The 27,411-nt window shown below is 38.6% G+C and overlaps 1 protein-coding gene across 1 annotated transcript in view; it reads right to left on the bottom strand.

Moving 5' to 3' along the window:
* Window positions 1–20,616, bottom strand: part of LOC121329619 (gamma-aminobutyric acid receptor subunit beta-1-like) — a 104,633-nt gene extending 84,017 nt beyond the window's left edge. The window contains exons 1-3 of the mRNA XM_041275294.1: window positions 20,029–20,616; window positions 19,834–19,925; window positions 19,592–19,659 (exon numbers count right to left, since the gene is read on the bottom strand). Coding sequence (XP_041131228.1) covers window positions 19,592–19,659; window positions 19,834–19,925; window positions 20,029–20,108 — 240 coding nt within the window. The 5' untranslated portion in view covers window positions 20,109–20,616. The remainder of the gene's footprint in view (window positions 1–19,591; window positions 19,660–19,833; window positions 19,926–20,028) is intronic.
* Between the last annotated feature and the right edge of the window lie 6,795 nt (window positions 20,617–27,411).

The following is a 27,411-nucleotide window of genomic DNA, read 5'->3' as shown; positions in this document are numbered from 1 at the left end:
GCTATGCACTTTCCACTGTATTTATTGTACAATGATTTTTTTTTTTTACTGTATATCATGTACTGTGCATTTCTCTGTATTTAAAGTATTATGGGATTTTTTTGTTACTGCATATTGTAAAGTGCTTTGTGATGGTGGTCCATTATGAAAGGCGCTATATAAAATAAAGATTGACTGATTGATTGCAGCAATATTTTTCCATATATTCATTCTGATTACCATAGTATCACACAGTAAAATGAGTGCGCACCATGAATAAAATTGCAATAGTAAATATGGAAATCATTAACATGCACATTAATTGCAATTATCTCACTGGGACAGAGATCGAATGATTCTTGGAGTTAGACCTCCGAGGCAGCTGCATAAAGATGGCTGGATGGCTAACATGATCCGGAGCTGTCACCAAAGACCAGCACTAAACCCAGATCAAGGCTCTCCTCATAAAAACTAAATACCAATTTCTGTATTTTGTTTCCAAGACAGCAAGTTTGAAAAGTCCAGCTGTACATGGAAGAAAAAGGTAGGAGCACATTTACTGCAGCACTAGAGAGCTGAGGGAATTCCTGAGCAAGTGAGAGCCAGAAATTTGTGCAAGAACAGGTGTCAATTTGCTTCAGTCTGTTATCACATGTCAGCTCAATAAACTGTTCTTCCCTTTCCCCAGAAAGATTGGTTGATTGAACCAACTGAAGTGACATACGGAATACAAACCCAGACAAGTCAACGGCCATCTTCTTGGAAGTGGTTGCTGAACTGTTGTTTCAGTCCTGTGATTTGTTCAACAATGACGGCTTTAAGATCACTGTAATCCACACTGCCGCCACAATCCTGGACGAAATCTGAAAGCGTAGGAAACGTGTCAAAATTTCCCTCTGACAGTCGAGTGGCCCAAATGTCATTTATTTATTAATTTTTTTAACAAAAGCTGTTACCTTGTCTGTAAAGAGCAGGATATCGCTTGCCTTGCATTGACGCGTTTCATAAGTTCAGATGGTCAAAAATATCAACAAAATAATCAAGCAGAGCCAGCCAAAAGCAATCATGAAGGCGAGTAACAAGATCAGACTGGAAAGAAGGTTTTAACCAAAGAAGTACTCACCATCTTAATGAGTGTGAATTTGTAAAAATCACATTTAAAGTTTTCAAAATTATTATTTTTGTAATTTATTAATATTATGTTACTATAATTACGGTATTATTCAAATTTTCACCGTGCCCCCCTGGTTCAGAACCGCTGGTCCAAATCATTTCACCTTCCATTTCTGTCTTCTCCATCATGTTCTTGTAAATAGAAGTCTGAGTCAAATATACTCAAGCAGGAGGACTGCTGTGGATTCAGAGCAGTCTGCATGTTTTCAGACTGTTGGTTTCCATCTTTTCACAATAATAGTTTCTTATCTATTCACAATTGTAACATCCAGGGCACATCATGCTTGTATCGGTATACTTTGTACAATATTAAAATCAGCTTTTATTATTGGCTACCAGGCAGAACAATCCACACAAGGATCTGCACATAACTTTCCTGGAAAGAACATACATACGCAAAACAATACCCTACCTAAATTACTCAGCTGTAAACACTAACGGACATCATTGTAGCAAGTTGAGCTGAAGAAATGGTTAGTTTACCTTGCAAGGAATGCTAATGAAATGCTTTAATACCCTTTATTATTATTATGACTTTATTACCCCTTTGATTGTGCTGAAAATGCAATATATATCCTTGTGGCAGGCTGGCGAGTGGATAGAGACAGTCTGAAGTTCAAAAAAATAACTTTTATTATAAATAACACAAAATAAAAGTGCACAAGGGCAAAATAAAGGGATTTAAACACAAAAAAAAATCAGTACAAAAAACACTTACAAAAATAAAGGTTTCCAGGCTGGGCAATGCCTTCACTGGATGTAGAATTCACAAATCACAAAAACCACAAAACCAACCTGCTTCCTCAGCTCCCTCCCCCCCAAATGAGAAGCAGAGGCCTCCTTTTATGTCAGGTGGCTGGGCGCTGATTGATCATTAATTAAACTAATCATCTAATCAACCCCAGCCACCTGAACACAATGAACCCAGGCAGGTAGGGAAATTTAACCCCATCCCTGCCAATTTCTAAAGGGCAGAGCTATGCTCTGCCACACACCTCCCCCCATGTACAACATACACCGGCCGCAATCGGCCAACTCCTCCCTTCCCCCCACGAGTCCAATTATGTCCCTTGGGTGGGCTGTTTTGGTGGGTGGTGGTGGGCGGGGTTGATGTTGGAGCCCCCAAGCCTTCTTTGGTTGAGGGGGCCCCGAATCTCCAAGGTAGTATGGCAACGGCGGCTTGGCTCCCTCTGATGGCGGAGGTGGCCCGGCTCCCTCTAGTGGAGAAGGCGGCGATGGTGGCCCGGCTCCCTCTAGTGGAGAAGGCGGCAGCGGACCCTCGGGAGGCGATGGCGGCAGCAGACCCTCGGGAGGCCCAAAAAACAAAAAGTAGACACCAGCAGCCCCAGGCGAGCAGCGGAGCAGCAGGGCAGGCAACCCCAGGCGATGCGGAGCAGCAGGCAACCCCAGGCGATCCAAATCCGTCACCCCTGAGCGGAGCGGGTGTGGCATCCCTAAGCGGTGCAAGGCAGGCATCCTTAGCTCCTCCCCTCTGGGCTCTGAGAGCGACGGCTCCTCCCCTCTGGGCTCTGAGAGCGACGGCTCCTCCCCTCTGGGCTCTGAGAGCGACAGCTCCTCCTCCCTCGCGTGCTCTGGAAGCGACGGCGGCTCCTTCTCCCTCGCGGGCTCTGGAGCGACGGCGGCTCCTCCTCCCTCGCAGGCTCTGGAGCAACGGCGGCTCCTCCTCCCTCGCGGGCTCTGGGAGCGACGGCTGCTCCTCCTCCCTCTCGGGCTCTGGGAGCGACGGCTGCTCCTCCTCCCTCTCTGGCTCTGGGAGCGACGGCGACTCCTCACCCCTCTCTGGCTCTGGGAGAGACGGCGGCTCCTCCTCCCTCTCTGGCTCTGGGAGAGACGGCGGCGGCTCCTCCCTCTCTGGCTCTGGGAGAGACGGCAGCTCCTCACCCCTCTGTGGCTCTGGGAGAGAAGGCGACTCCTCACCCCTCTCTGGCTCTGGGAGAGACGGCGGCTCCTCCTCCCTCTCTGGCTCTCGGGAAGGCGGCTCACCCCTCTCTGGCTCTCGGGAAGGCGGCTCACCCCTCTCTGGCTCTCGGGAAGGAGGCTCACCCCTCTCTGGCTCTCGGGAAGGAGGCTCACCCCTCTCTGGCTCTCGGGAAGGTGGCTCACCCCTCTTTATTGGAGTGACTGGGGCATCTCCCATGTCTACCGCCAGGTAATTAACCACCATGAGGGCAACCTCTGGGAAGGACGCTGGGTGGTGTTGTTCCTCCCACTGTTCCCACCTCTCCCCATCTCGACGCCACAGCGTGTTGATAACTATGGGGAGATCGTGGAGGAGGTCTGCCTCAGGGTGGATCAACCAGTCCCAGATCTCCTGGGACAGTGGTGAAGGTGATGGTGCTGGAGGTAGTGGGGTGGCCCCTGATGCCCGGGGTGAACACTGCACCTCTTCCTGGGCCTGGTTGTAGGGGCATCCTGCCCAGTTGTGGCCGTCCTCCTCACACCGGCCACACCAGTTTGCCGGTGGCACATCTGGGCAGGACCGCCAACGATGGTCCTCCTTCCCGCACCAGGAACACCAGGGGAGAGGCTGGCTGACTCCTCCAGCGGTGGTTGCAGCAGCTTACATTTCTTCAGCTGCTGCTTCTCCTGCCTTTGCCGCTGTCTGCTCTTCTTTCCCATGTTTTTTTAAAAAAAAAAAAAAATAATACTAATTATCCCAAAAATTCAAAAAAAAAATAAAAAATACTGCTCTGAGATGCTAGGTGGCGCTATCCCACTACTGACACCATATGTGGCAGGCTGGCAAGTGGATAGAGGCCCAGAGACAGTCTGAAGTTCAAAAAAATAACTTTTATTATAAATAACACAAAATAAAAGTGCACAAGGGCAAAATAAAGGGATTTATACACACAGAAAAAAACAGTACAAAAAACAAACTTACAAAAATAAAGGTTTCCAGGCTGGGCAATGCCTTCACTGGATATAGAATTCACCCCACACCCAACCCCCAACCCCCAACCCCCAACCTGCTTCCTCAGCTCCCTCCTCCCAAATGAGAAGCAGAGGCCTCCTTTTATGTCAGATGGCTGGGCGCTGATTGATCATTAATTAAACTAATCATCTAATCAACCCCAGCCACCTGAACACAATGAACCCAGGCAGGTAGGGGAATTTAACCCCATCCCTGCCAATTTCTAAAGGGCAGAGCTGTGCTCTGCCACAATCCTATACAATGCTTTACATAAAATGTTGCCTCTTGGTACCTTTGATGTATGTTTCACTGAAGCTAGACCAATGGAGTGAGTTTGAACTACAGCACATCAACTGATTAGGTGCCAGGAAGTGGCAGAAATGTTTCTTCAATGGAATTGTCTTCGAAATTACATTCATATTTCAACATGAAATATAAAATTCAAGCAAAAAAAAAAAAGACTCAACAGAAGAAAAGTGGACCAGTAGTGCTAATAAGAGTTAAGAAATATATTTTAAAACACTTCTTGAAGGAGCTGGCTTGTGGAACAAAAGATGTTGGATTATTATTATTTCACAGTTTTATATTTGCAGAATTAGTATGGTAAAAAAGGACATATTTAAAAACAGTATGATAATATTAAGAATTGTATGCACAGTCTACTTTTCATTAAAATGAATTAATAGCTGTAACAAAACATTCTGTGCTTACAGTTTAAAAAATATACAGATTTTTAAATATATGGTTCAAAATAGAAAATATGAATATTTAACACATCTTTGTTATGCTGCCTATTTTCTTTTTTCCTTTTTATATTTTCTAAAAGACAGTAATACATTAACAATTTTATTCTTGGTAAAACAATAATCAGGTGTTTAATCGCTCACTTAGAAGATTCATCTGACACTGCATTCAACCAATAGCAGGCACAAAATGAAACTTCCAGGAAATGCAGAAAAAGGGCCAGGCTACAATCTGTCAAACATTGACAAAATGGTTATGCAATTTGACCTGGGTGAGGTCAAAGGTCACAGAATCACGCAACTTTTTTTTATCTTACACTTCACAGAACCTTCCATGAATGAGAAGAGAGTGGTATACAAGGGCTTTAAAACGAGACCAAACTACCTTTCCGTGTCAATTATGGAGGAAGTTATGACCATGGAATGGTTGGATGGGGGTCCAAAATGGGTCAACTTTGATGCGCTGTATCTCATGAACAGGATGTCACTCACTAAAATATACACTGTAACCACTTCTCCCAAAGGAAAACATGCATGATCATGAAGCAGTCATTTATTTTGTACTTGAAAATATCCACACAGGTATATTCTGTAAACACTTGTTTCTGTTACACAACAGCTCGCTTTACATGGTAATACATGCAGCAGAGCGAGAAACAGTTAATATTTTACATGCACATAACATTAGGTTACAGGACGCTAGCAAATTCCCTCCTGCAGTAGACTTGCTCCATAGAAAGACAAGCCCTAAGATAAGATTGTTGCACTGCAATTCCTGTAAGGTGCAGCTATCATTATAGAAGCGTTAAAAAAGTACAACTAACTGTAATTAAGATACTGATAACATCATGTTTGTTATTTGATACTTTCTAAAAGCCCTTATATAAGGATAGCGGTGCCATAGCTAAAACTGAATCCTTGGGTAGATCCCCAAAAGACCACACTCTGTCAGTCGCTTCCAATTTGGAGAAAAAAAGTTTTATTTGGTCTCTAATACTCTTTATAGGTCAGAATAAAGAAATCCCCCTATACTTTTATAACATATTACACAAACAGTTGATACATCTCAATTTGCATAAGGCAAATGCTCAAACTTTCCAAAATGATATGAGCTAGTGATAATCCAAACAAACAGTACAGTTCAACAGCCCATGTATTAGACCCTTATGCTCGTAGTGACTCATAAATATAAACTGTGGTAATATCTGTCACAGAAACACATTCTCTCTGTTGTATATGAACTGCCTTACTCAATAACTTTGGTAATCGACAGCTGTTATGACTCCTCACCATTATGAGAACAATATGTGTTTTCAATTAAGAGCTTATTCAATGTTAAAGTGATAGATTTGAGAGGATCAGTAAATACCTCATTGAATAAGGAAATAACTGGGATCATAAGGCCATTCTATTCTATTTTTTTTTTTTTTAATGACTGAATCCAGGTCAAATCATTGAGAAAATGATTAGGATTATTAGGATATCAAGGTCCGGGTTGGTTTAAGCATGTGCTGTACGTCATTTAGATACACACACTGTAGTGTCGATATTCTTGACAAAGTAGGTTCTTACAATCGAACATGAAAAGTCAGAAGTCAAAAATAAACACTGGTTGAAAAATTTGAGAAAACAAGTACAATTCAGAAATCCAGCCAGCAAGTAATGCAAGTTCATATGACCATGTGATGCCACAATACACCGGATGTTATGCATTGTGGGTTTCGGTAGAAGGTTGTTTACATGTTATGGTTTGTCAGTGCAACTATAATACCCGCTTTTCATGTTGAATTAATAATGTTCTTGTGCAGGACAGCTGATTGACGACGTACCCGGACCAGACCGCTGACAGAGACACACAGGTAGTTGCTGGTGAAAAGAATGTTGGTGCGCCATTTTTATTTCAACAAAAATAAATGAAAAAGATATACAAAAAACACTCCATACAAAGCAAAACAAAAGTGCACACAAAAACAGGTAATGAACACAAACATCTCCCTTCACCCAAAACAAATACTGTGCTGGAGCTTCCCAGCATGAGTAGCAATTGCTTCCTTTTCTTTTTACTTTCATTTTAGATTTTCTCATGTTTCACTCTCGTTCCTCTTCTCAAACACCCACCACAAACACATAAGCTTCCATACACATCGCCATCTCTGAATTAACAACCAATTAATTAATTCGGAGTCTGATTCATTCTGCACAAGATATTTAGTTTGCAAGGCCGACAGTCAATTTGTCAATAATCACTGACTTCCGACAAGTTGCTAACACCGCCTCTGCCAGACCACAAATCCAACAACAATAAAGTATTTACAATACAGGACATCACCTGTGTTTCATACCTGCCCTTCACAATACACTACCCACTACATTTATTTACAAGCAGGGCTTTGCCCTGCCCCATCAATTATGTGCAGGGCTCTCCTCTGCCCTGCTACACCTCCAATGCACACAATATCACTTATTCATTTGGTATCTTTTTAAAGGATCGGTTACATCACATTTGTAGGAGCTACCAACTGAGTTGCTTAGCAACAACATTCTGTGGTTTGACTCATAAGTTGGCATTAAATTCGTATCAAAACAATTCTGGTACATGCACTAGATGCAGGAAATAAAATACATTTTTAAGGTGTGTTTTTGTCAAGCACAAATCTAATACAAATTAAATAGAAGTCACTCAAGATTATCAAGCAATATCATTTGATAAAGTGCTTTGATGTTCTGATCAGCACTGGGCTTCATTAGAATGGGCAACCTGTAATGCAGAGTACAAAGGATTGAATATTGAATGTGAACTGTCCTTCACTCTTCTTGTCTGTATGGTGATGTAACATAATAGTCTTAATTATTTCTCTAATTTGTGAAAAAATCGTATTTATTTATGAAATTCTTCTGTAATCAGCTGTTCTGTTTGCAGAGCACTGTAAATAAACTGTAATTTAAAAATAAAAGAAAATAAATATGAACTATTACTATGTAATGTATCAGTTCAGGGGTTGTTATTGAAGTATTTACTGTGTAATGTATCAGTTTTGGGGTTGTTATTGAAGTATTTACTGTGTAATGTATCAGTTCAGGGGTAGTTATTGAAGTATTTACTGTGTAATGTATCAGTTCAGAGGTTGTTATTGAAGTATTTACTGTGTAATGTATCAGTTCAGGGGTTTTATTGAAGTATTTACTGTGTAATGTATCAGTTCAGGGGTAGTTATTGAAGTATTTACTGTGTAATGTATCAGTTCAGGGGTTGTTATTGAAGTATTTACTGTGTAATGTATCAGTTCAGTGTTATTGAAGTATTTACTGTGTAATGTATCAGTTCAGGGGTAGTTATTGAAGTATTTACTGTGTAATGTATCAGTTCAGGGGTTGTTATTGAAGTATTTACTGTGTAATGTATCAGTTCAGGGGTTGTTATTGAAGTATTTACTGTGTAATGTATCAGTTCAGGGGTTGTTATTGAAGTATTTACTGTGTAATGTATCAGTTCAGAGGTTGTTATTGAAGTATTTACTGTGTAATGTATCAGTTCAGGGGTTGTTATTGAAGTATTTACTGTGTAATGTATCAGTTCAGGGGTTGTTATTGAAGTATTTACTGTGTAATGTATCAGTTCAGGGGTTGTTATTGAAGTATTTACTGTGTAATGTATCAGTTCAGGGGTTGTTATTGAAGTATTTACTGTGTAATGTATCAGTTCAGGAAGTATTTACTGTGTAATGTATCAGTTCAGATTGAAGTATTTACTGTGTAATGTATCAGTTCAGGGGTAGTTATTGAAGTATTTACTGTGTAATGTATCAGTTCAGGGGTAGTTATTGAAGTATTTACTGTGTAATGTATCAGTTCAGGGGTCTGTGTAATGTATCAGTTCAGGGGTTGTTATTGAAGTATTTACTGTGTAATGTATCAGTTCAGGGGTTGTTATTGAAGTATTTACTGTGTAATGTATCAGTTCAGGGGTTGTTATTGAAGTATTTACTGTGTAATGTATCAGTTCAGGGGTTGTTATTGAAGTATTTACTGTGTAATGTATCAGTTCAGGGGTAGTTGTTGAAGTATTTACTGTGTAATGTATCAGTTCAGGGGTTGTTATTGAAGTATTTACTGTGTAATGTATCAGTTCAGGGGTAGTTATTGAAGTATTTACTGTGTAATGTATCAGTTCAGGGGTTGTTATTGAAGTATTTACTGTGTAATGTATCAGTTCAGGGGTTGTTATTGAAGTATTTACTGTGTAATGTATTAGTTCAGGGGTTGTTATTGAAGAACCTTTCACACATTGGGTTCTATATGATTATCTAAACAGAAACAGATCTAGCATAAAAATGTATGTTTATGAACTAATACGGTGCTGTTTGAATGCAGTGTCTTAAGGTGACTGAAAGGCTATACATATATCCACTGACTTCCAGCTCTAAATCATAAACTACAAGCACACGGAAACTGGGAATTCTAACATGAAGTCTGCAGGTGACAAAAGAAGACTGGGGGGTTTATTCTAGTTTCAGTAAGGTTGACAAAAGGGTTTTCCTAATGAGGGAGAGTGATTTAAGTTGCCATATCTCAGTCAATAGGAACGCATGTTCATGCCTTTATGCAGTATGTGTCTCAGGAGGGTCTACAATTTGTAATAGTTTCTACTTGTTAATGCTTTCAAGGAACAATGAGAACCTAGTTAGGATTTACATAGAAAGTTTGATCAAGTAGTATAGTTAGGAACACTTTCCATATTCTTTTACATATTTTAGCTCAAAGATGTTTCTGAACTGTGCTGTCCTCATTAGACTGTCAAGCTTGAGAAATACATGCACATCAATCCCAATTTAAAGGATAAGAAAAACAACTTAGCAAGCTGACGGACAAAATAATTCAGTAGAGGCTATTAGCTCTGTTTTAATCCAGGTGGTACTTTAATCGAGGCAGTTCCCTGTCTTGCAACTACTTTACGGTATGAAACTGATACCCCTACACCTGATTCAGCATGCCTGGGGTGAGATACGACAGACAACCTTAAAACCAAGTCGAGCACAGTAATAGAAACTAGGTCAAATTTGGTTAAATTTGGACCAGTGTGAGGTACCCCTGCCCTTCCAAAAAATGACAATGACCTGCTAGCAAAACCCACAATGCACAGCTCCCGGTGCACTGTGATGACCTGCAGTCCCAAGAATTTGCATATTAGAGTATATCACACCCTGAAGTGCCTTATAGCGCTTAGAAAATGGGTTAACTAACTAAATTGAAAAAAGTAAAAACATTTTTTAATTCACAAAAAAATATGTTTTATATCCTTTCTAAGAAAAAATAGTTCCATATAACTTAAAAAAAAATAAAAATAAAATAAAAAATTAATTTAAAAAAAAGTGATTTATAGATATTCAATTGAATATTGCCATTGAACGTGTATTTTTTTCTTTATTTGGTTTGTTCATTTGGTTTCATTTTAAAAGTAAAATATTACTGGCCATATTCATCATGACACAGCACAAATGAGTCTGCCTTTAAATTACACAGACTCTTCCTCACAAGATCTGCAACAGTATCGGGTGACAGTGCTGTTTTTTACTTTGTTTTAAATTCATTTTTAAAATATCATTTGTCCTTTGATATCCAGGGTAGTGACAGGAGGTATCCATATGAGGCTTGTGCTACTGCTTCATAGATCCAAATGTTTTTTTATAAAGCTGAAAGTTTAAGATATATTTTCTAAAACACTGCACAGTTGAGGAGTAAGCAGCAGAGTGATCAGAATGGTGAGTTTTGAATTGATTTGAATATTTACTTTTGTTTTGTTCAGTACTATAACTAATCATTGGTGTCTGACCAAAAGGTTAACATCCACATGAATCTTGTCGTTCATGTTTATTGCAATAAATTCCAATATGTCACCCATTTTGTTGTTCAAAATTCTATCAGTGATTTGCCCCTTTTTGAAAAGAAATGTCAACACATGATGATATGCTGTAATAGCATTACCCTCATGTGACCTATTTTGATCAATCAGGATAGAGTATTTATATATAACATTTTATATTTTGACTACTAACTTTTCATGAAGGATTGTTAGAAACTACAAAGAAGTTGCATGTTCAAATGATGTACATGCTTATAACATCCCAGACCTCATTTTCTCCATTATTTGACCTAGAAGTGGATTTAATCATAAACAATGGCATGCCTTTATGGTCCACCTGAATTTTTTGTTCTATGAGGTATTTACTGAGCCTTTCAGATGTAGTCAGACATGTACCCAGGGTATAACAGATGTGGAATAAGCAAATAATGCAAGGGTAGGAGGAAATCACTGCTAGCCATTTTGGGGTAAAGTTTTTTGGTTTTCAGGGTAATAATCTTCTCATTAATGACATAATGTAAAAAAACAAAACTAAACTAAGAGAATAGGGAAAGAAAACATGCTGCTATGAATTTGAATCTACCAAAATGCTACAGAAGGAGACCTGTAATGCAGTGCACTTTGTAGTTCTACAATCATTTATGACATATTTTTATTCATTCTGTTTTGACGGTATAATTCCTATGTAATTGTGTAGAGAAAAAAGCAATTAGGTTAGAGAAATTAAATACAGTTTTGCCAGAAGGAGCAGAGGATTTGATGCAGCCCACAGCATGAAGATTTGTCAAAGTGGGTGGCAATTACAGTGTGACTGTCAAATCAATGTTGTTGCCCAAAAGACTTCAATCATTAAGGTATCAAGGACTGACAGATTTATAAAACAAACACTTGTACTGTATCTAGAATGGAACTTCAATCATGACTCTTTTGTAGCAGCTTTTTTTTTTCTTTGCAGTGCTAACATTAAATATAACACAAATCATCGTTGTTATTTGGTAATTATTAAAATCTGCTATAAGAATTGTGATGCCTTAATTACAGTTTAATCTAGGGATATGTTAGGGTATAACCTTTCGAGTTGTTCCTTATTTGTTTCATACATTTACATAATTGTTCTCATTTTCAGAGAATTGGATGCAGATCTTGCACTAGTGTGAACACAAGAAATGTCTGAACCGATATCTTTTATTCTGAAACTACTTGTGGAACGTTGTTCTGCCTGCCTGCTGTCTTCTCTCATCCCAAGCATGCCCTGTCTGGTGTAGGAAGACTTATCACCTTGCAGTTCCAAGTGATACCATGAATGACCTACCAATGTGTAAGGCGGTGATATCTTATCCCTCTTGGATTATCAGTATGCAGGATCCCATGCCACTAACAGTTTGTTCCAAGGTCTGTACTAGTCCCACAGCAAAGAGGAGGTCAGCTGTCTCAATACAGTATCATGTGTTTATTTGGTTGTTTGCTCTGCTTTTCCAAACTCATTTTTCAGATGATGGGACTGCCTATGCATGTCCTGGACTATATGAGGTCAGTCAGCTGGTATTATATCAGATAACCCATGCCAGCTCTCTCACTCTGTGACAAGCAGGGAATTTCAGTATTCAGTTATACATCACTTTCCTTTAACAAGATTCAATTTAGACCAAACAAGCCATTTATACTAGATTTGTCCATTTCTTTTTATTCAGTCATGAGTAACCAACTTTGTATTCCAGTTTTAATCAAAATTAAGGTCAAGTTGAAAAGAGAACATTACAGTCCATTTTCTGTTGTTTTATTCCTCAAACTTATGGTTGCATGTTGCAGCTTCTGTTATTCTTTTTCAATGATTCTCATTATTTTGTTTATTTAGCAGACATATTTATCTAAGGTGACTTACAAAGACCAGGGCGTGTGAACTATGCATCATCTGCAGAATCAAATTATGATTTCCATTACATGAGAGTAGATGTTAAAACTTCATGCTGATTTGAACTCGGATCTCGCCAGGATAAATCAACTAAGACATAGCTTTATAGTAAACTGATGTGATCCATCTGCATCTCCATTCATTTGCATTTCTTTCCATCTGATGATGTAGATATCCTTCTGCCATCCTTCTGGTGTTGATGGCTGAAGTGTAATGCTGGCTCCAGGGATCAGCTTATTTTGCCTTCCCAGCACATCAGCACACACAATGGCTGTGATGCTGGCTCCGGGAATCAACCACCGTGCGGTCTCCCCAGTGTGTCAGCATGACAACCACCTGGATTGAGCTGAGTTTAGTCGACTAGCCCACAATTCAAAAGGGCTCGACAGTGATTCTGGCATCCCTTCATCACCCCCCTCCGTCCCCCACTCAACTCAGCCCAGTTTACTTACCTGTACATCAACGTTTCTTTTTTTATATTGTGCTTGAGATCCCCATCCATTCTTTCCGTCTCCACCACAGCCAGTTGCTGCTCCTTTACGCTACATCAGAAAAGTTCTTCACTGTACGACACAATTCTTGGTCAATAAACTCGATGTCTCTGAGAAACTGGGTTGTTGAGTGTGCCACAAATCCTTGACAACCCACCTCCTCTGGGTAAATCTGGACTCAGCAGCTAGTTGAGCACACCACAGTTTCTTCTTCTCACACGCCTCATCGCCAGCATCCTCATCCACACCATCTATGGCACTGTTAACTCTACCAGGTGAAAAAGATGTGCTGATCCAGACCACAATATCTGGTCGAAAGATAGTGGTGGCAATCTCAGGTGGAAAAATAAGCCATTGATCAACATGTGCCAGGGTTTTACAGTCTCTGTCAGCTTCCAGTTGTCCTGGGCGAGGCTTGGTTTTAACTCCTTTTCATGATGGTTGCTCTCCTGGATGGAGGAATGTTGTCTTTTGTTGTCCGGAACTGGTGACAATTTATTGGTCATGTTACTCTTGTCTTGTCTTGCTAAGACCAAACATCGTAGCACCAGGTCATTGCACCAAGTAAAACATTTTTGGCTAAGACCCACCTTACATCCTGTTAAAATGTGCCTTAATGTTGCAGGTGATGAATACAAAGGACATGAGGGATCCTCGTCTACCCAGTGGTTTAGGTTCTGTGCTGATGGAAGAACATCATATGTTGATCTGATGAGGAAACTGATCCTGCTCTGTTCCATTGTCCATAGGTCTTGCCAGCCAAACGTGTGTTGTTCCACACTCTCCCATCTCATCCATTCTCTCTGCTTGGCCTGGGAAATGGCCTTTACACACTTCATTCTCTCCTCCTGCACTTCATTGACTACGAGCTTCCTCCGTTGAGCTGGGGCTGCTTTCTGCCATATAAGAGCAGCTGAACTGAGACCAAGACCCCCTCTTCCATGCTGAAGTTGCCCCATGATATCACCGATTTGAAGGGCAGCCTTTGCATCTTCCACGGCTTTCTTTGCCGCCCACTTTCTTCCAGTTTTCAACACAGGTGCTGCCTCCCTTATGCATTTGTCGTGTGACTTGGACCTTGGCACACTTAAACTCCTCGGTTAGAGCGGAGACTGGTAGCTGTAGTATTACTTTACCATAAAATCCCACTCTGCTGAGGCAGGATGGAACTCCCAACCATTTCCTGTCGTATGAACTGATTAAAGTTTTCAGCTTCTCTAATGTTGTCAAAGAAAGCCATACACAGTCAGTGGCCAAAGCAGCCTCATTAGTAGACCAAACTGAAAGCACAAGATTTTTAGTTTGCCCGGTAAAGCGCTGCTGTCTATGCTCTTCAACCCTTCCACTGCTTGTTTTCTAACTTGAATTGCATTCATGCCCATTCGATGCTATTGGTTAATTTGCCCAATAACTGATTAGTGCAGGCTACTGTTGTAGTCATGGTTGTCATGTCATCCATGTATTCTCGAATTGGTGGTAGTCACTTTCCAGAAGCCAAGAGTTCTCCTCCCACTACCCGTTTTGATGCCCTAATAATTACTTCCATTGCCATAGTAAAAGCCAGGGGAGACATGGTGCATCCTGCCATTATTCCAACTTCTAGGCATTGCCATGTGGTGCTGAATTCTGAAGTTGAAAAACAAAATTGCAAATCCCCAAAGTAGGCTTTCACTAAATTTGTTACTGTCATCACTACACTGAAAAAATCAAATGCTGCCCAAAGAAGTTCACGTGGGACTGAACCATATTTATTAGTCAAATCCAAGAATGTCACATGGAGCTGTTTCCTCTCCTTTTTAGCTGATTGAATTTATTGCCAGATTATGCTGATGTGATCTAAGCATCCTGGGAAATCTGGAATGCCTGCTTTTAGTACTGGTATCAATAAAGCAGTTCTTTAATAGGTAAACTGACAATCTCTGAACAATAATGCTGAAGAAAATCCTGCCTTCTATGTTTAATAGGGAAATAGGGTGAAACTGACCGATACTTGCAGAATCTTTTTCTTCATCTACTCCATCTGCTCGGCACCATGCTCTTGGTAGAACCTGTTTTTTCCATGCCACTTTCATCAATTTCCACAGGATTCGTAGAGCTCCAGAAGCACTCTTGTACACTCTGTACGGAACTGCATTAGGCCCGGGAGATGATGACGCCCTTGCTTTTTTTCACAGCTTGCTCTACTTCTTTCCACTTAGGTGCACAGTCCTCCATTTGGTATTCTGGTGGATTGATAGGTGGGATGTCTGAAGGAATTGACATAGGCTCCTGCCTTTTTGAATCTGTATGTGTATCCTCCAAATATCTCTCCAGCTCAAACTTAGATGCTTTTAGTGTGCCATTTTTTTCTCACTGCTCAATATCTTCTTTACAAATTTGAATGGATCTTTATAAAAGGTAGTTCTTGCACGCTCCTTCTTTTTGTAGTGTTTCTGTAGGCGCTCAGCTCTGTGCAATATTGTAAGCTTATCTTTTATGACCCTTTGTAACAGATTGGTTCCCTCCTTCTGACTTTGTTCTTCTTTTCTCCATTGCTTCCTGAGCTGCCTCCATTTCTTCCTAAGCGTTCAATGTCCTGCAGCCGTCTAGACTTCCCAGGAATAGGTTGTACTTTTTTCTTCCTTTTTTCAACTCCAAACCTCTCGCTTCCATATATGCAGATGATGTCCACAAATTTATAAAGCTTCTTTTCAACAGTTCCACTTAACCTTTCCAACGCAAAACAGAGATCTGTGTTTACTGTGTCCCACACAGTTTTCTCACAAGCTCTTGGCCATTTAACTCCAGGCTTGTGCCCATTGAGGTTCTTTTCTTTCTTACGCTGGTTCGTAAGAAGTACTGATCAAAGCAAGGCCCTTGCATTTCATTCTCCCTTAATGCATCTTCAAACCCCTGACCATTGTCGCCTTGCTCCAGCCGCAGACAGAAGAAACCTGGAGTTTTGTGTTCCTTACAACAATGTCTGGCCTGAAAGACGGAGCACAAGGAGGTTAAGTGACTTGCTCACGGTCACACAGTGAGTCAGTGAGTAAGCCAGGATTTAAACCGGGGAACTCCTGGTTACAAGCCCTTTTCTTTAAACACTGGACCACACAACGTTATAGCTGTGGCATGTGAGTATACATTCATGTTTGACATAAAATAAACTTTACTGAATACAGTAACAACTATTTTTAATCAACATGAAATCCTACCACAGTTGTATTTATTGTTGATTCACAGCCAGAGCACACACATTCCAACTGCTTTCCAACAATAATATTTCCTGTTTTAAATGTGCCAAATGCAAAGCAAATGTTTGCACCAATTAAAAATTGTTTGTTCTGTTTGTTTATTTCTTTATTTGTCAACACCATACACCAGGTGAAGTTTTGTGGTCAGTATTTTCTTGCAGTTTTACAGTACTCCTTTTCCATTGAAATTGCTTCAAAATATGCCCCAGAAATGTTAATTTGATTCTTAACACATAGCAGAAACATCTCAATCAAAACGTAAAGAATTTAATAAATCAGTCCTTTCATTATTTTTAAATAAAGCCTCAGAAATAAAAGTACTGGCTGATCAAAATCACACTCAGAACTATTCTCTAAAGGCTTCATGCAAATGCATCCTTTTAAGTGCTGGAGAGACACAGCACAGTTGGTTCACAGGTGAATACAGTTCAAAGGTCCCATGATGTAACATACCCAGTTAGATGTAGTTTCTTGTAAGTAGGTTTGGAAATCAATCATGCTGTTATTTTTAGCATCAAAAAATAAATATTCCCCTGTCCAATTATCCCCTTGTCACTTGCTTGAAAAGGGCACTATAGAAGATTCAGAGCAAACATGGCAGCAAACATCAATTGTTAAATCAATGACTGAAACACACAACAACTTCACAGGCATTCCACCAATCTGAAAACTCTTACAGAGCAGCTTCTGCATGCACACTTACATATTACGTTTCATTCGGGTTATGATTTTCTAAGCAGACATCCATCAAGATAAACTATTTACAACTTAGAGTTTTGATAGCAGTGTTGTAAACTCAGAAAGAAGTATAGGGTAACTGTGTTTTATACTCATTCCAGAGTACAGCAGGAAAATATGTATGTATATATGTATGTATGTGAATTAAGTATTGAAAGGTGTCCATGGCACTGACTACTGCTTCTTCTCATAGGGCTGGCAGTCTGTTCTGAGTCTCTCTCAAGCAGTCATTACCAACTGTGCCAAATTATGTACTGGTTTTGTGATGTAGTCAAATATACACTGGGGGAAAGATTGAGGCCTTTAACTCCTAACCTGAGCCAGACTGGGATCCACAACTCTATGCACATTAGCAGATCAAAAAATCCACGACTTACTCCTTATTTGATTGCTGAAACATTTACATTAACTAAAAGGTTGATGACAAACAGGACACAGTTAACTTGTACTAAGTCCAAAATAAGCATAGTGTAAACCAAGCTTTTCAGTCACTCATGTTCAATAGCAGTTTACATTTTAAAGAATATTTGAAACAACATAAATTCCACAGCATGTAATAAATGCGTTTGCTGAACTGGTCCCATAAATCTGTCATGAATGAAATAAGGCCAATCATACACATTTGAATTATCTTTGGCAGCACAAGATTGCTAAATGTATATCAGCATTACAAAATAGAGACACTGCTCAAGTATAATGAAAAACACAATTACTGTCTACTTAATATTAAAATACTTCTGCCTGGTGATGGGGTTGTGTGTTCTATCAGATGGATAAGCACTAGCATTTCTTTGTGTGTATAGTTATGCCTGCATACGTTAGCAAGTATTTTAATAAATTACAAGGCATACTTGCACAGCAGCTTTAATACACTAACACATTTGTACCTAATAATCACAAAAAGTCATTATTGGTTCCTGTTATATTATTTACATGTCAAAGTTATTAGTTTTATAAACATTGTAATTCTGTCTGAAAAGCTATTTAAAAAAAAAAAAAAACCCTACTTAGCTGTAGGCCATTTACAAGCTTATTCAGACATTTGCAAAATGATTTAACAATTTCAAAGCATTTCTAGTTCAATCTAAAAAGACTATTATTCTTCATAACACTAACGCCAGTAGATTCCTCAACATATTAACCGATTCCTTATACTGTATGTCATGTGATTCATAGATTTGGAGTTAGTTTACTTTTTGATTGTACTTTTTGAAGTTGTTTATGCATATAAATACATCAACAAAATGTTAAATATGTTGTGAAACTTGTGATTTCCCACCAAAGAGGTCCTTGAATGCATATTATCTTGGAGACTTGAAATAATGTCTGCCCACACATGAGTGATCCCCTCTATTACTGTTGAGTCACACAGGCAAAGTGTGGGGGAGTCAAGTACTGCTCTTGATAGTACTGTGCATGGTCTGTTGATATTAGATGTTGAGCTTACATCTGTGCAGTAAATGATAAATTGAGCATATTAGTCATTATGTATAATAATAATAATAATAATAATAATAATAATAATAATAATAATAATAATAATAATAATAATAATAATAACAATAAATGTAATGCATGTTTTCTAATATAAACAAATAGTAAGGTGTAACTTCACTTTGTAAAAAGTAGGTTTTGGCGATTTCAGTGGTAACAATGTATAATTTCTACTAATTCTGATCAATAAGTCAGGTAAGTAACTGGCTTCTGATATTGCTAAAATGTACTTAGTTGGAATATCTGCAGCACAATTTATATTAAAACACACTCACATTAGCGGCCTTCAAGTGCAGACCTGAAGGCCTGATCTGCCTTTGAGTTTGTTTCTTAGAAAAGCAGTTGTTTTCCAAGACAGAAAACAAATGCAAAAACAGATATGTTATACAGTGATTATCAACTGACAAAACATAAACACTATTGTTGTTGGTTTCTGATATGTCTTTTTAGACTTTCTAAAGGTGTGAGCTTAACAACACATTTCAACAGTTGAGACCAGGTTTTTCCAGTAACCATTTCACATGTTACTTACTGTCATTCATAAACAACGTTTTTTTATATGTATATGCCTACGTGTAAAACAAAACATATAGCCACGTCCATGGTGCTGAAACGCAGTGAATAATAGTAATCAGCAGATGGCGGCATTAGTCATATTAAACAAATTCAATTCAAATTCAAATCCTTATTGCAATAATTCACAAACATTTCCCCCTTCCCAGTTTGAAATATAAACACTGACACACACACACACACACACACACACACACACACACACACACATATATATACATATATATATATATATATATATATATATATATATATATATATACACACACACACATATATATAAATAAAATTCAAACAACTACTTCCAAACCTTGGCCTCAAGTAATTAGCATCTTTATTCTGGACATTACTTTTCATGGAGTCTAAGAGACACCCATAAAACAAAAGACTGGCCTGTTCTGTTCTGTATACTTTAGTCATAGTCATTGTGTTGGTAGCTTGCTAAATATTTAAATGTACTCACCATATTTACTTCTGAGACCATATCAATGCTGGCGATGTCTATGCTCATTCCAACATCTAAAGGGGGACCTTCAAATTAAAAATACAATACATGTTTCAGCTGTATCTTATGAAGTTTTCAATCTTGCATGCTGGTGATATTAGTATAACAGTAAACATGCTTTGAACATTGACTGACTAATGTCTGGTGAAGCAATGGTTACAGTTACAAACCAATACAAGTCTATTGAAGAAATAAATTACCTCCAAAATCAGGCCTTAAGCGAATGTCATATCCTTTCAGCAATTTGTCCACGGTTTCTTTCACAAATGACATGTTGCTGGGCTCATTAACGCTAAAGGGAAGAAACCTGGATTTTATTCAGAACTGCAACTAAACTGTACACTGTGAGACAGTGAAATACATGATAAAAAGATTATAGATTCCAATGACCATACCTGTGTGCACAGCAGACCACGGCCACCATCATGGGGAAAGATAAAATCCCGAAACATCCTCGTTCTTGGACTCTCCGCATTCCTAACTTTGATTAAAGAAATGTCTTTGAGCGAAGATTCAATGAATGCAACTTAGTCCTAGGCAGTGCAATAATTCCAAGAGAAACGCATGCGCGTAGCTTTCCTAACATCAAAACACTGTTTGCTTGGAAACAATTTCCCTTGCAAAATACCGAAAAAATCTCAGCCGTACAAGTGATTTGTTATCCCGGCGATGTATGCTGTTTTAATTAAATTCATGTGTTGTTCAGTCCTGATTCCCTCGTTTGTGCAGAAACAGCACTACGGCTCAGATCAAGCATCAAGCAGGTCCCCTTTTGTTGTATAAGGCAGCCGATCATAAGGCATAGAGGCATTCAACGCAGATTCCCATCCACCTTTAATCATTCAGTCTGTGTAGGACATCCTGGAAAACAGTCACGTTTAGGAATCTGCGGGTTTCAGAGTATTACCTGGAAGCTTACAAATCCTTATCATACATTAACTTCACGTCACGAGTTAGTAATCAAGTTCATAATTTTGGGGGGTCGAACACAGAAAATGTTTTTTTTTTTTTTTTTTTTTTTTTTTAATCGCAATGCGTAAAAAAACACAAACGCTTGGAAAAAAGTTAAACTATCCTTACATAACAACCGCACCCCCCACCCCCTCCAACTACAAAGCAGGGCAGATAAAGCTTTTCAAAACGTGACCTAATCAGGTTAAGAGGGCCAGCCATAAAAGTGATATTGAAATGTTATGAGTTGGACTGTGATTCTACAGTATGCCTGACTAATAATAGGGTCAGAGAATACTTAGGTGGTTATTTTCAATTTTACTAATTCCACAAGTATAAACATGTTGGTTCTTTCAGTAGATGATCTTGTGTGAAGCAAATATGAGCAAAAGGTGATTTTCATTTTTAGATCTAGTGCTTTATTAGCAGAGATTTAGTTCTTGAGCGTTGGAAACTAGCCCTTCTATGTAACAGTTAAACTAAAGACTGTTGTTCGAGTTGCCAATCCAAAATCACAAGCTCTTATTATTTTTAAATTCAAGTTCTATTGGCTTGTCCAAGTTCCTGAAACGTTTGGATTACTAATCTTAACGGTGACCACTAATGGAAGTTATAAGCCAAGTACTTCTTGTCCTTCTTGTTCCTCTAATCTTTGAAACTTATCATAATATCTAGAAACAACGAACACTTTAGTGTTTGCAAAGATAGGATTACATCTCCATCACTTTAAAATAAAACCGAAATACCGGATGAAAATGAAACATTTGAAAACATGTATTATGTATATATTATGTATAAAAAAAGAATGAAAAAACAAAACATTAACAAGCTATTATAATTACATGGAAGTGTTTAATCAGGAGCACAGTTTACATTTCTGGGTCATTTATGAAAGGATTTAAGGAATGCTTAACAAAATATTCATTAAACAATCTTTAAAGTTTTTAGAATATGAATATGGCACTAGAAAAGAAAGAAACCATTGAAGTCTGTCAATGCATCAAAGACACAATTTAGCACGGACTGCTCTGAAAACCTCATCTGTATTATTGCTTAATACTGTTCACAGGAATCACAGATGTTTGGATTTCCAATTGCATTGTATCAAACAATGAACTGTGCCCTACAAATCTGAAATTGGTAGTAGTAATATTTGAACAAAACTAAAGAAATTAACTTCAGTAGACAGACGTTTTGACTTGTGTTTTTTTAAATTGTTGTGTGTGTGTGTGTGTGTGTGTGTGTATATATATATATACACACAATGCCTATAGAAAGTCTACACACCATTTAAATTTTTCACCTTTTGTTGCCTTATAGCCTGGAGTTAAAATGCATTAAAATATATACTTTTTCATTTATCTATACATCCTACCCCACAACTTCCAAGTGAAAAAAAAATTCTAGAAATTTTTAGAAAATTAATTAAACATAAAAACTGAAATAACTTGGTTTGATAAGTGTCCACCCCCCTTGTAATAGCAATCCCAAATTAGATCAGGTGTAACCAAAAAGATACTCATGGCTTGAAAAGCTGGTGGGGGACAGCAACCCCCCACCCCCCAAAAAAAAAGAACTAAAGAAGCGGAACCGCACTCAAACCCGATACATGATTTTAACAATTTTATTAAGCTAGATTTCTAACATTACCAGACCTTTCATTATAAATAGTTATACGCATATTGTCACAATCAAGAGAGCTGCAAACAACCATTTACATGCAATGGATGTATCGTCACACTCTTGTGCTGTTAATAACAATCTGAACTACAGAAGTCAGGTTCTGTTTCTTTTGGTGTCTCTGGAGTTGGTGGTTTAGCTTTTTTTGTTGTAGAAAAACTGTGCAGCTGTCTTTTTACCATTGTACAGGGCTACATCAAATTCACTCCGTTTTAGCACATATTTTTGAAAATGGTAACTTTAAGGTGAATAATCACAGTGCAGTGCTGTCTGGCCATAATTCACATCTCTCACTCAATGTTACGCCACGTTACGTGTCCGTTTGTACTGTAAAGTGTAAAGCTGTGTGCATTGTCCAATCAGAAGAGTTCAAGGTTGAACCTCTCATTAATGATAGTAAATAGCCCAATCACAAACAGAAATTTGAAACACAGGTTGTGAGTGGCGGGTCATTTGTTTACTAATTAAAATTGGTACTGATTGAAGCGTAATTAGGCCACCAAAATAAAAAACATCTTTTCAGCACTTTTTTTTCCTGTAACGTAGTGGCTAAGCCGATGCCTGACTATTTTAATCCGGGGGGGGCGGGGGCGGGGGGGGGGGGGGGGGGGGGGGGGGGGCACAAGGGCAGTGGCCGGAGGTGAACAAAATTTAAGTAGTGATTCACATGATTCCAGGATGAATTCATCAGTTCCTGTAGGTTCCCTCTGCTGGGTAGTGCATTTCAAAGCAAAGACTCAACCACGAGCACCAAGGCGCTTTCAAAAGAACTCCGGGACAAAGTTGTTGAAAGGCACAGATCAGGTAATGGGTATAAGAAAAATATCAAAGGCCTTGAATATCCATTGGAGCAAGGTCAAGATGATTATTAAGAAGTGGAAGGTGTATGGCACCACCAAGACCCCACCTAGATCAGGCCGCCCCTCCAAACTGGATCACCAAGCAAGGAGACTTATCAGAGAGGCTACCTAGAGGCCAATGGCAACTTTGCATACCCAACACAGAGCATCACCCAAAGAACAACATCCCTACTGTGAAGCATGGCAGTAGTAACATCATGTTATGGGGATGTTTCTCATTGGCAGGGACTGGGGCACTTGTCAGGATAGAAGGGAAAATGAATGGGGCAAAGTACAGAGAAGTCCTTGAGGAAAACCTGCTGCCCTCTGCAAGAAAGCACACAGCCAAAGCTACACTAGAGTGGTTAAGGAACAAAACGGTAAATGTCCTTGAGTGGCCCAGTCACAGGCCCGACCTAAATCCAATTGAAAATTTGTGGCATGACTTGAAGATTGCTGTCCATTAACGCTCCCCAAGGAACCTGACAGATCTTGAACAGTTTTGTAAAGAAGAATGGTTAAATACTGCCAAATTTAGGTGTCTAACATTGGTAGAGACCTATCCCACCAGACTCACAGCTGTAATTGCTGCCAAAGGTGGTTCCACCAAGTATTATCAGTGTGAGTATGGTGTGTAGATAAGTGTGAAAAAAGTTCAAGGGGGTGTAGACTTTTTATTAGTTACTATATATATTGGTTACCCTGATAAAGACAGCTTTCGGTTATTAACAACATTTTCCCAGGAACCAATCACGTCCTATAGACTTTAATGTTAAGGAATTCTGATATTAGCAAATGCACACTGCATATTGACAACTTTATTACTAGTTGCCAGTGCTGCATGGGTCATACTTCATGCAGCTTTTATAACACACTAACTTTGCAACTGCGTATTTCTGGAGGACTGAGGCAGAATTATGGCTTTGATATTGGCTACGAAGCTGCGTGCAAAATTGAGATGGATTTACAGCGGGAGGTGGTTCATTGTAAAAAGCAGACAATGTTGAACAATTTCTTATTTTAAAATTGTGTTCTTTAGAATTGATTGTAAATACAACACATGTTTTTATGTTTGCTTCACTCATTGTAAAGACAATTGTAGTACATCGTTGTGTAGTAGCCTACTATTCTAGCCTTCTCTCTTTTTGTTTTACACACGCTTGAAAAAAACACTTCTATGATTGGGTATTTTGTGTTTCTCATGTCAATTTTTTTAACACTGTAACTTTTAAAACACATGTATTTCAGTACCATATTTGTACAACTACAGTATATATAGTTCCCTATAAATTCACTTGAAAATTGACTTTTCGCTTATTGGCAACATTTTGCTGGGAAGGCAGCAGCAGGGCTGGTAGGTTGACATAATCACACACGAAGACATAAGCCCGATATACTCTCCTTACAGAGGATTCGGCTCTTTTATACAGCGGTAAATGTGGCGATCTCAGTTAACGCAGGCAGGTGCATTACACAGGGCAAGGCAATCCACATACAGGCGGAGGGAGGGCGCGAACCTGGGTCCTCTCGCACTAAAGCATAGCGCAGATACCGCTGTACAAAAGAGCCGGCTCCTTTGCAAGGAGTGTATATCGAACTCATGTCCCAGAGTGTGGTTACGTAACCTACCAGCCCTGCTGCTGCCTACCCCCATGCACACTACACTCTTCCCTGCCAGCCTCAAATTCGCCCCTGACTTGCTCACCAGGCTACAGTCTGATAAGTGCATGCCAGGGTGTCTGCATCCTACTCTGACACCAATGTGACGATCTTGGTTAACGCAAGCAGGTGCATCACAAAGGGCGAGGCAATCCATACACAGGCAGGCAATATACAGTACAGTATATATCATAGTGTTGAAACAGATACTTTCTAGAATAGGAGCCTGTCCCCTTTTTTCATTCACAGAGAACTATAGCATTACAGTGTGAGCTTCTCCCCATTGAGCCTAATCTGTCCTTGGGCGAGGGAATAGTTCAGTCTCCATTTCTTCATTCTTGGCCTCAATTTTAAAAAATATGTTTTATTTATATTAAATTTGCTGTTACTCAGTGCCAGTTGAGATGACCATAACCATTTACTAAGCTGGATTCAAAGCCAGTCTTTTTGATGTAAAAGGCAAGGGCATTGATACATACTGTGACACTGAGCCCTATTCTCAGTATAATACATACAGTAGAACCAAGGACACATAACATGCAACAATTCCAAATAGACCAAGAAAACTTGTGTTGATACAGTGAGGGTCAGTTTACCTGAAACAATGAATATATGTCTAATAATTGACTGATATATTTGAAACTGGGTCATGGTCACTCAATGGGCAGAACATTTTGTAAAATACTCTCTGTGGATAAAATGCAAGTCCTCTACAAACATGTACTCTCACACAGTAGTACTGTACTGTGTATAGAGTGCAGTGCTGTTAACCAGGCTCCCTTTTAATAAAAGACAGCCCCTTCAGTCATGTTTTTTTTTTAATTTATTTTTTAGCAACCCATGGTAAAAGCATAGCAACTCATGGTAAATGTATAGCAACCCATGGCAAAAGCAAAGCAGTGTAGTAAAGCATAGTGACAGCATGGTAAGGCATAGGTCAGCATTGTAAATCCCAGAGGGGTGTGGTAAAGCATAGTTAAAAGAAAACTTGGAATGCTATGATCAATACATAGTGGGAAAAGCATTGGTAAACTGCAAAATTACCAGACACATTTACTGTGGTCAACAGTTGTAAGGACTGACTTCGAATCTTAATTTCCCCACCCTAACTAAAAGCCAGGGCCTCTCTAGAATCTTAATTTCACCTGCCCTAACTAAAAGCCAGGACCTGTCTAAAATGAATGATATACTACAAAAAGTGATAAAAAGTAAATAGTCTCTTTCATTTTCAAATACAATTAAAGTGATAACTAGGAAGCAAGTGGCTAGAGACTAAATACAGTGTATTGTATGATATGTCACATTGTTAAAGTCCTGCACTATTGTTTGTAAAATATTAAAGGTTTAGGTTTTAAAAAATCTATGCTGTGACATGTGCATATCAGATGATATGAGACATACTGTATAAACAAATTACTTGCCTGTAACTGAATAGGATTCAATCTCCAACATGGTATAGTTACTGTTTTGAACAGACATAAGGAGGGTTTAAAAATGTATTGTATTTCATGAGTATATATTGGAATAATGACACGTTATATACTAAAAAGGTACCTAACCAAATTGTTTATTTATTTAACTTAATATGGAAAGACCACACAATTTAATGCACTCCAGTAGACACTGACAATGCATTCCCCTGGGTTGATTTTAAAATTGTTGATGGTGTTCCATAACTTCAGATCATGGTTTCTTTAGAATCAGGGAATACTTGATAAAAGATGGCAGAGAGGATTCTACTGGCACAGATAATGCCAGATGTATTCTGTTACAGAGCAAACGTATTACATATCAATACTGGAGCAAAAAAACAAAACACAAAAAATACATTGTAACAATTTGCCTCCTACATATCTATCCACCTGCTTACCATCACAGTTAAAAAAAAAAAAAAAATGTTGTCCATAGCCTTATTGACATGACATACAAAATTTAAATAGTTTAGATAACATGATGCTGCCAAAATAGATAGCCCCCCTTTGCTCATGATGTGACAACCACATTGAATAATGTGCCAGATGGCTTTAGAAAACAACCAATTGTATCCTATGCACTTTTAAAGTGGAAGATTAGATAATCAATTGTGTGTAAGGTGTATTATAATGTACAGTAGATCTCCATATACACTATGTTTGGTTAACTGCAATTGAATTATCCATTATAAATTATATTGTGTTGCATCTGTTGAGGATAAGATATTGATGAGTGTTTGTTATTGCCATTTTTCAAGGACAACTGTGACATTGTCCTTCTCAAATAAATAATAATAATAATAAAAATAAATATTTATGTTGTATGTTTTCATCTATAGATGTTTGTCTGTCTATTAAACTTTTCTGTCAGATATATTGGTTTATCTTAGACCATTAAAAAGAAAATAATTTTGTGTTACTTGAAAGACCTCCCTCTGTTGCAGGATGAAGGAATCATCTGATAAAAGTAATACGATCAGAAACAATAAGATATGGTAGCAATACCAAACGTAATCAATGTACTAAATGTCAAAGGCAATGGAATATATACATACTAAAGATCACCCAACAGATTAATGATTTAGTTAGAAATATAGTCCAAATGATATCTATCTATCTATCTATCTATCTATCTATCTATCTATCTATCTATCTATCTATCTATCTATATATATAT

This window comes from Polyodon spathula, chromosome 2 (genome assembly GCF_017654505.1).
Source record: "Polyodon spathula isolate WHYD16114869_AA chromosome 2, ASM1765450v1, whole genome shotgun sequence".
Classification (NCBI taxonomy): Eukaryota; Metazoa; Chordata; class Actinopteri; order Acipenseriformes; family Polyodontidae; genus Polyodon; species Polyodon spathula.
This window is presented reverse-complemented; position numbering and strand designations above follow the sequence as displayed.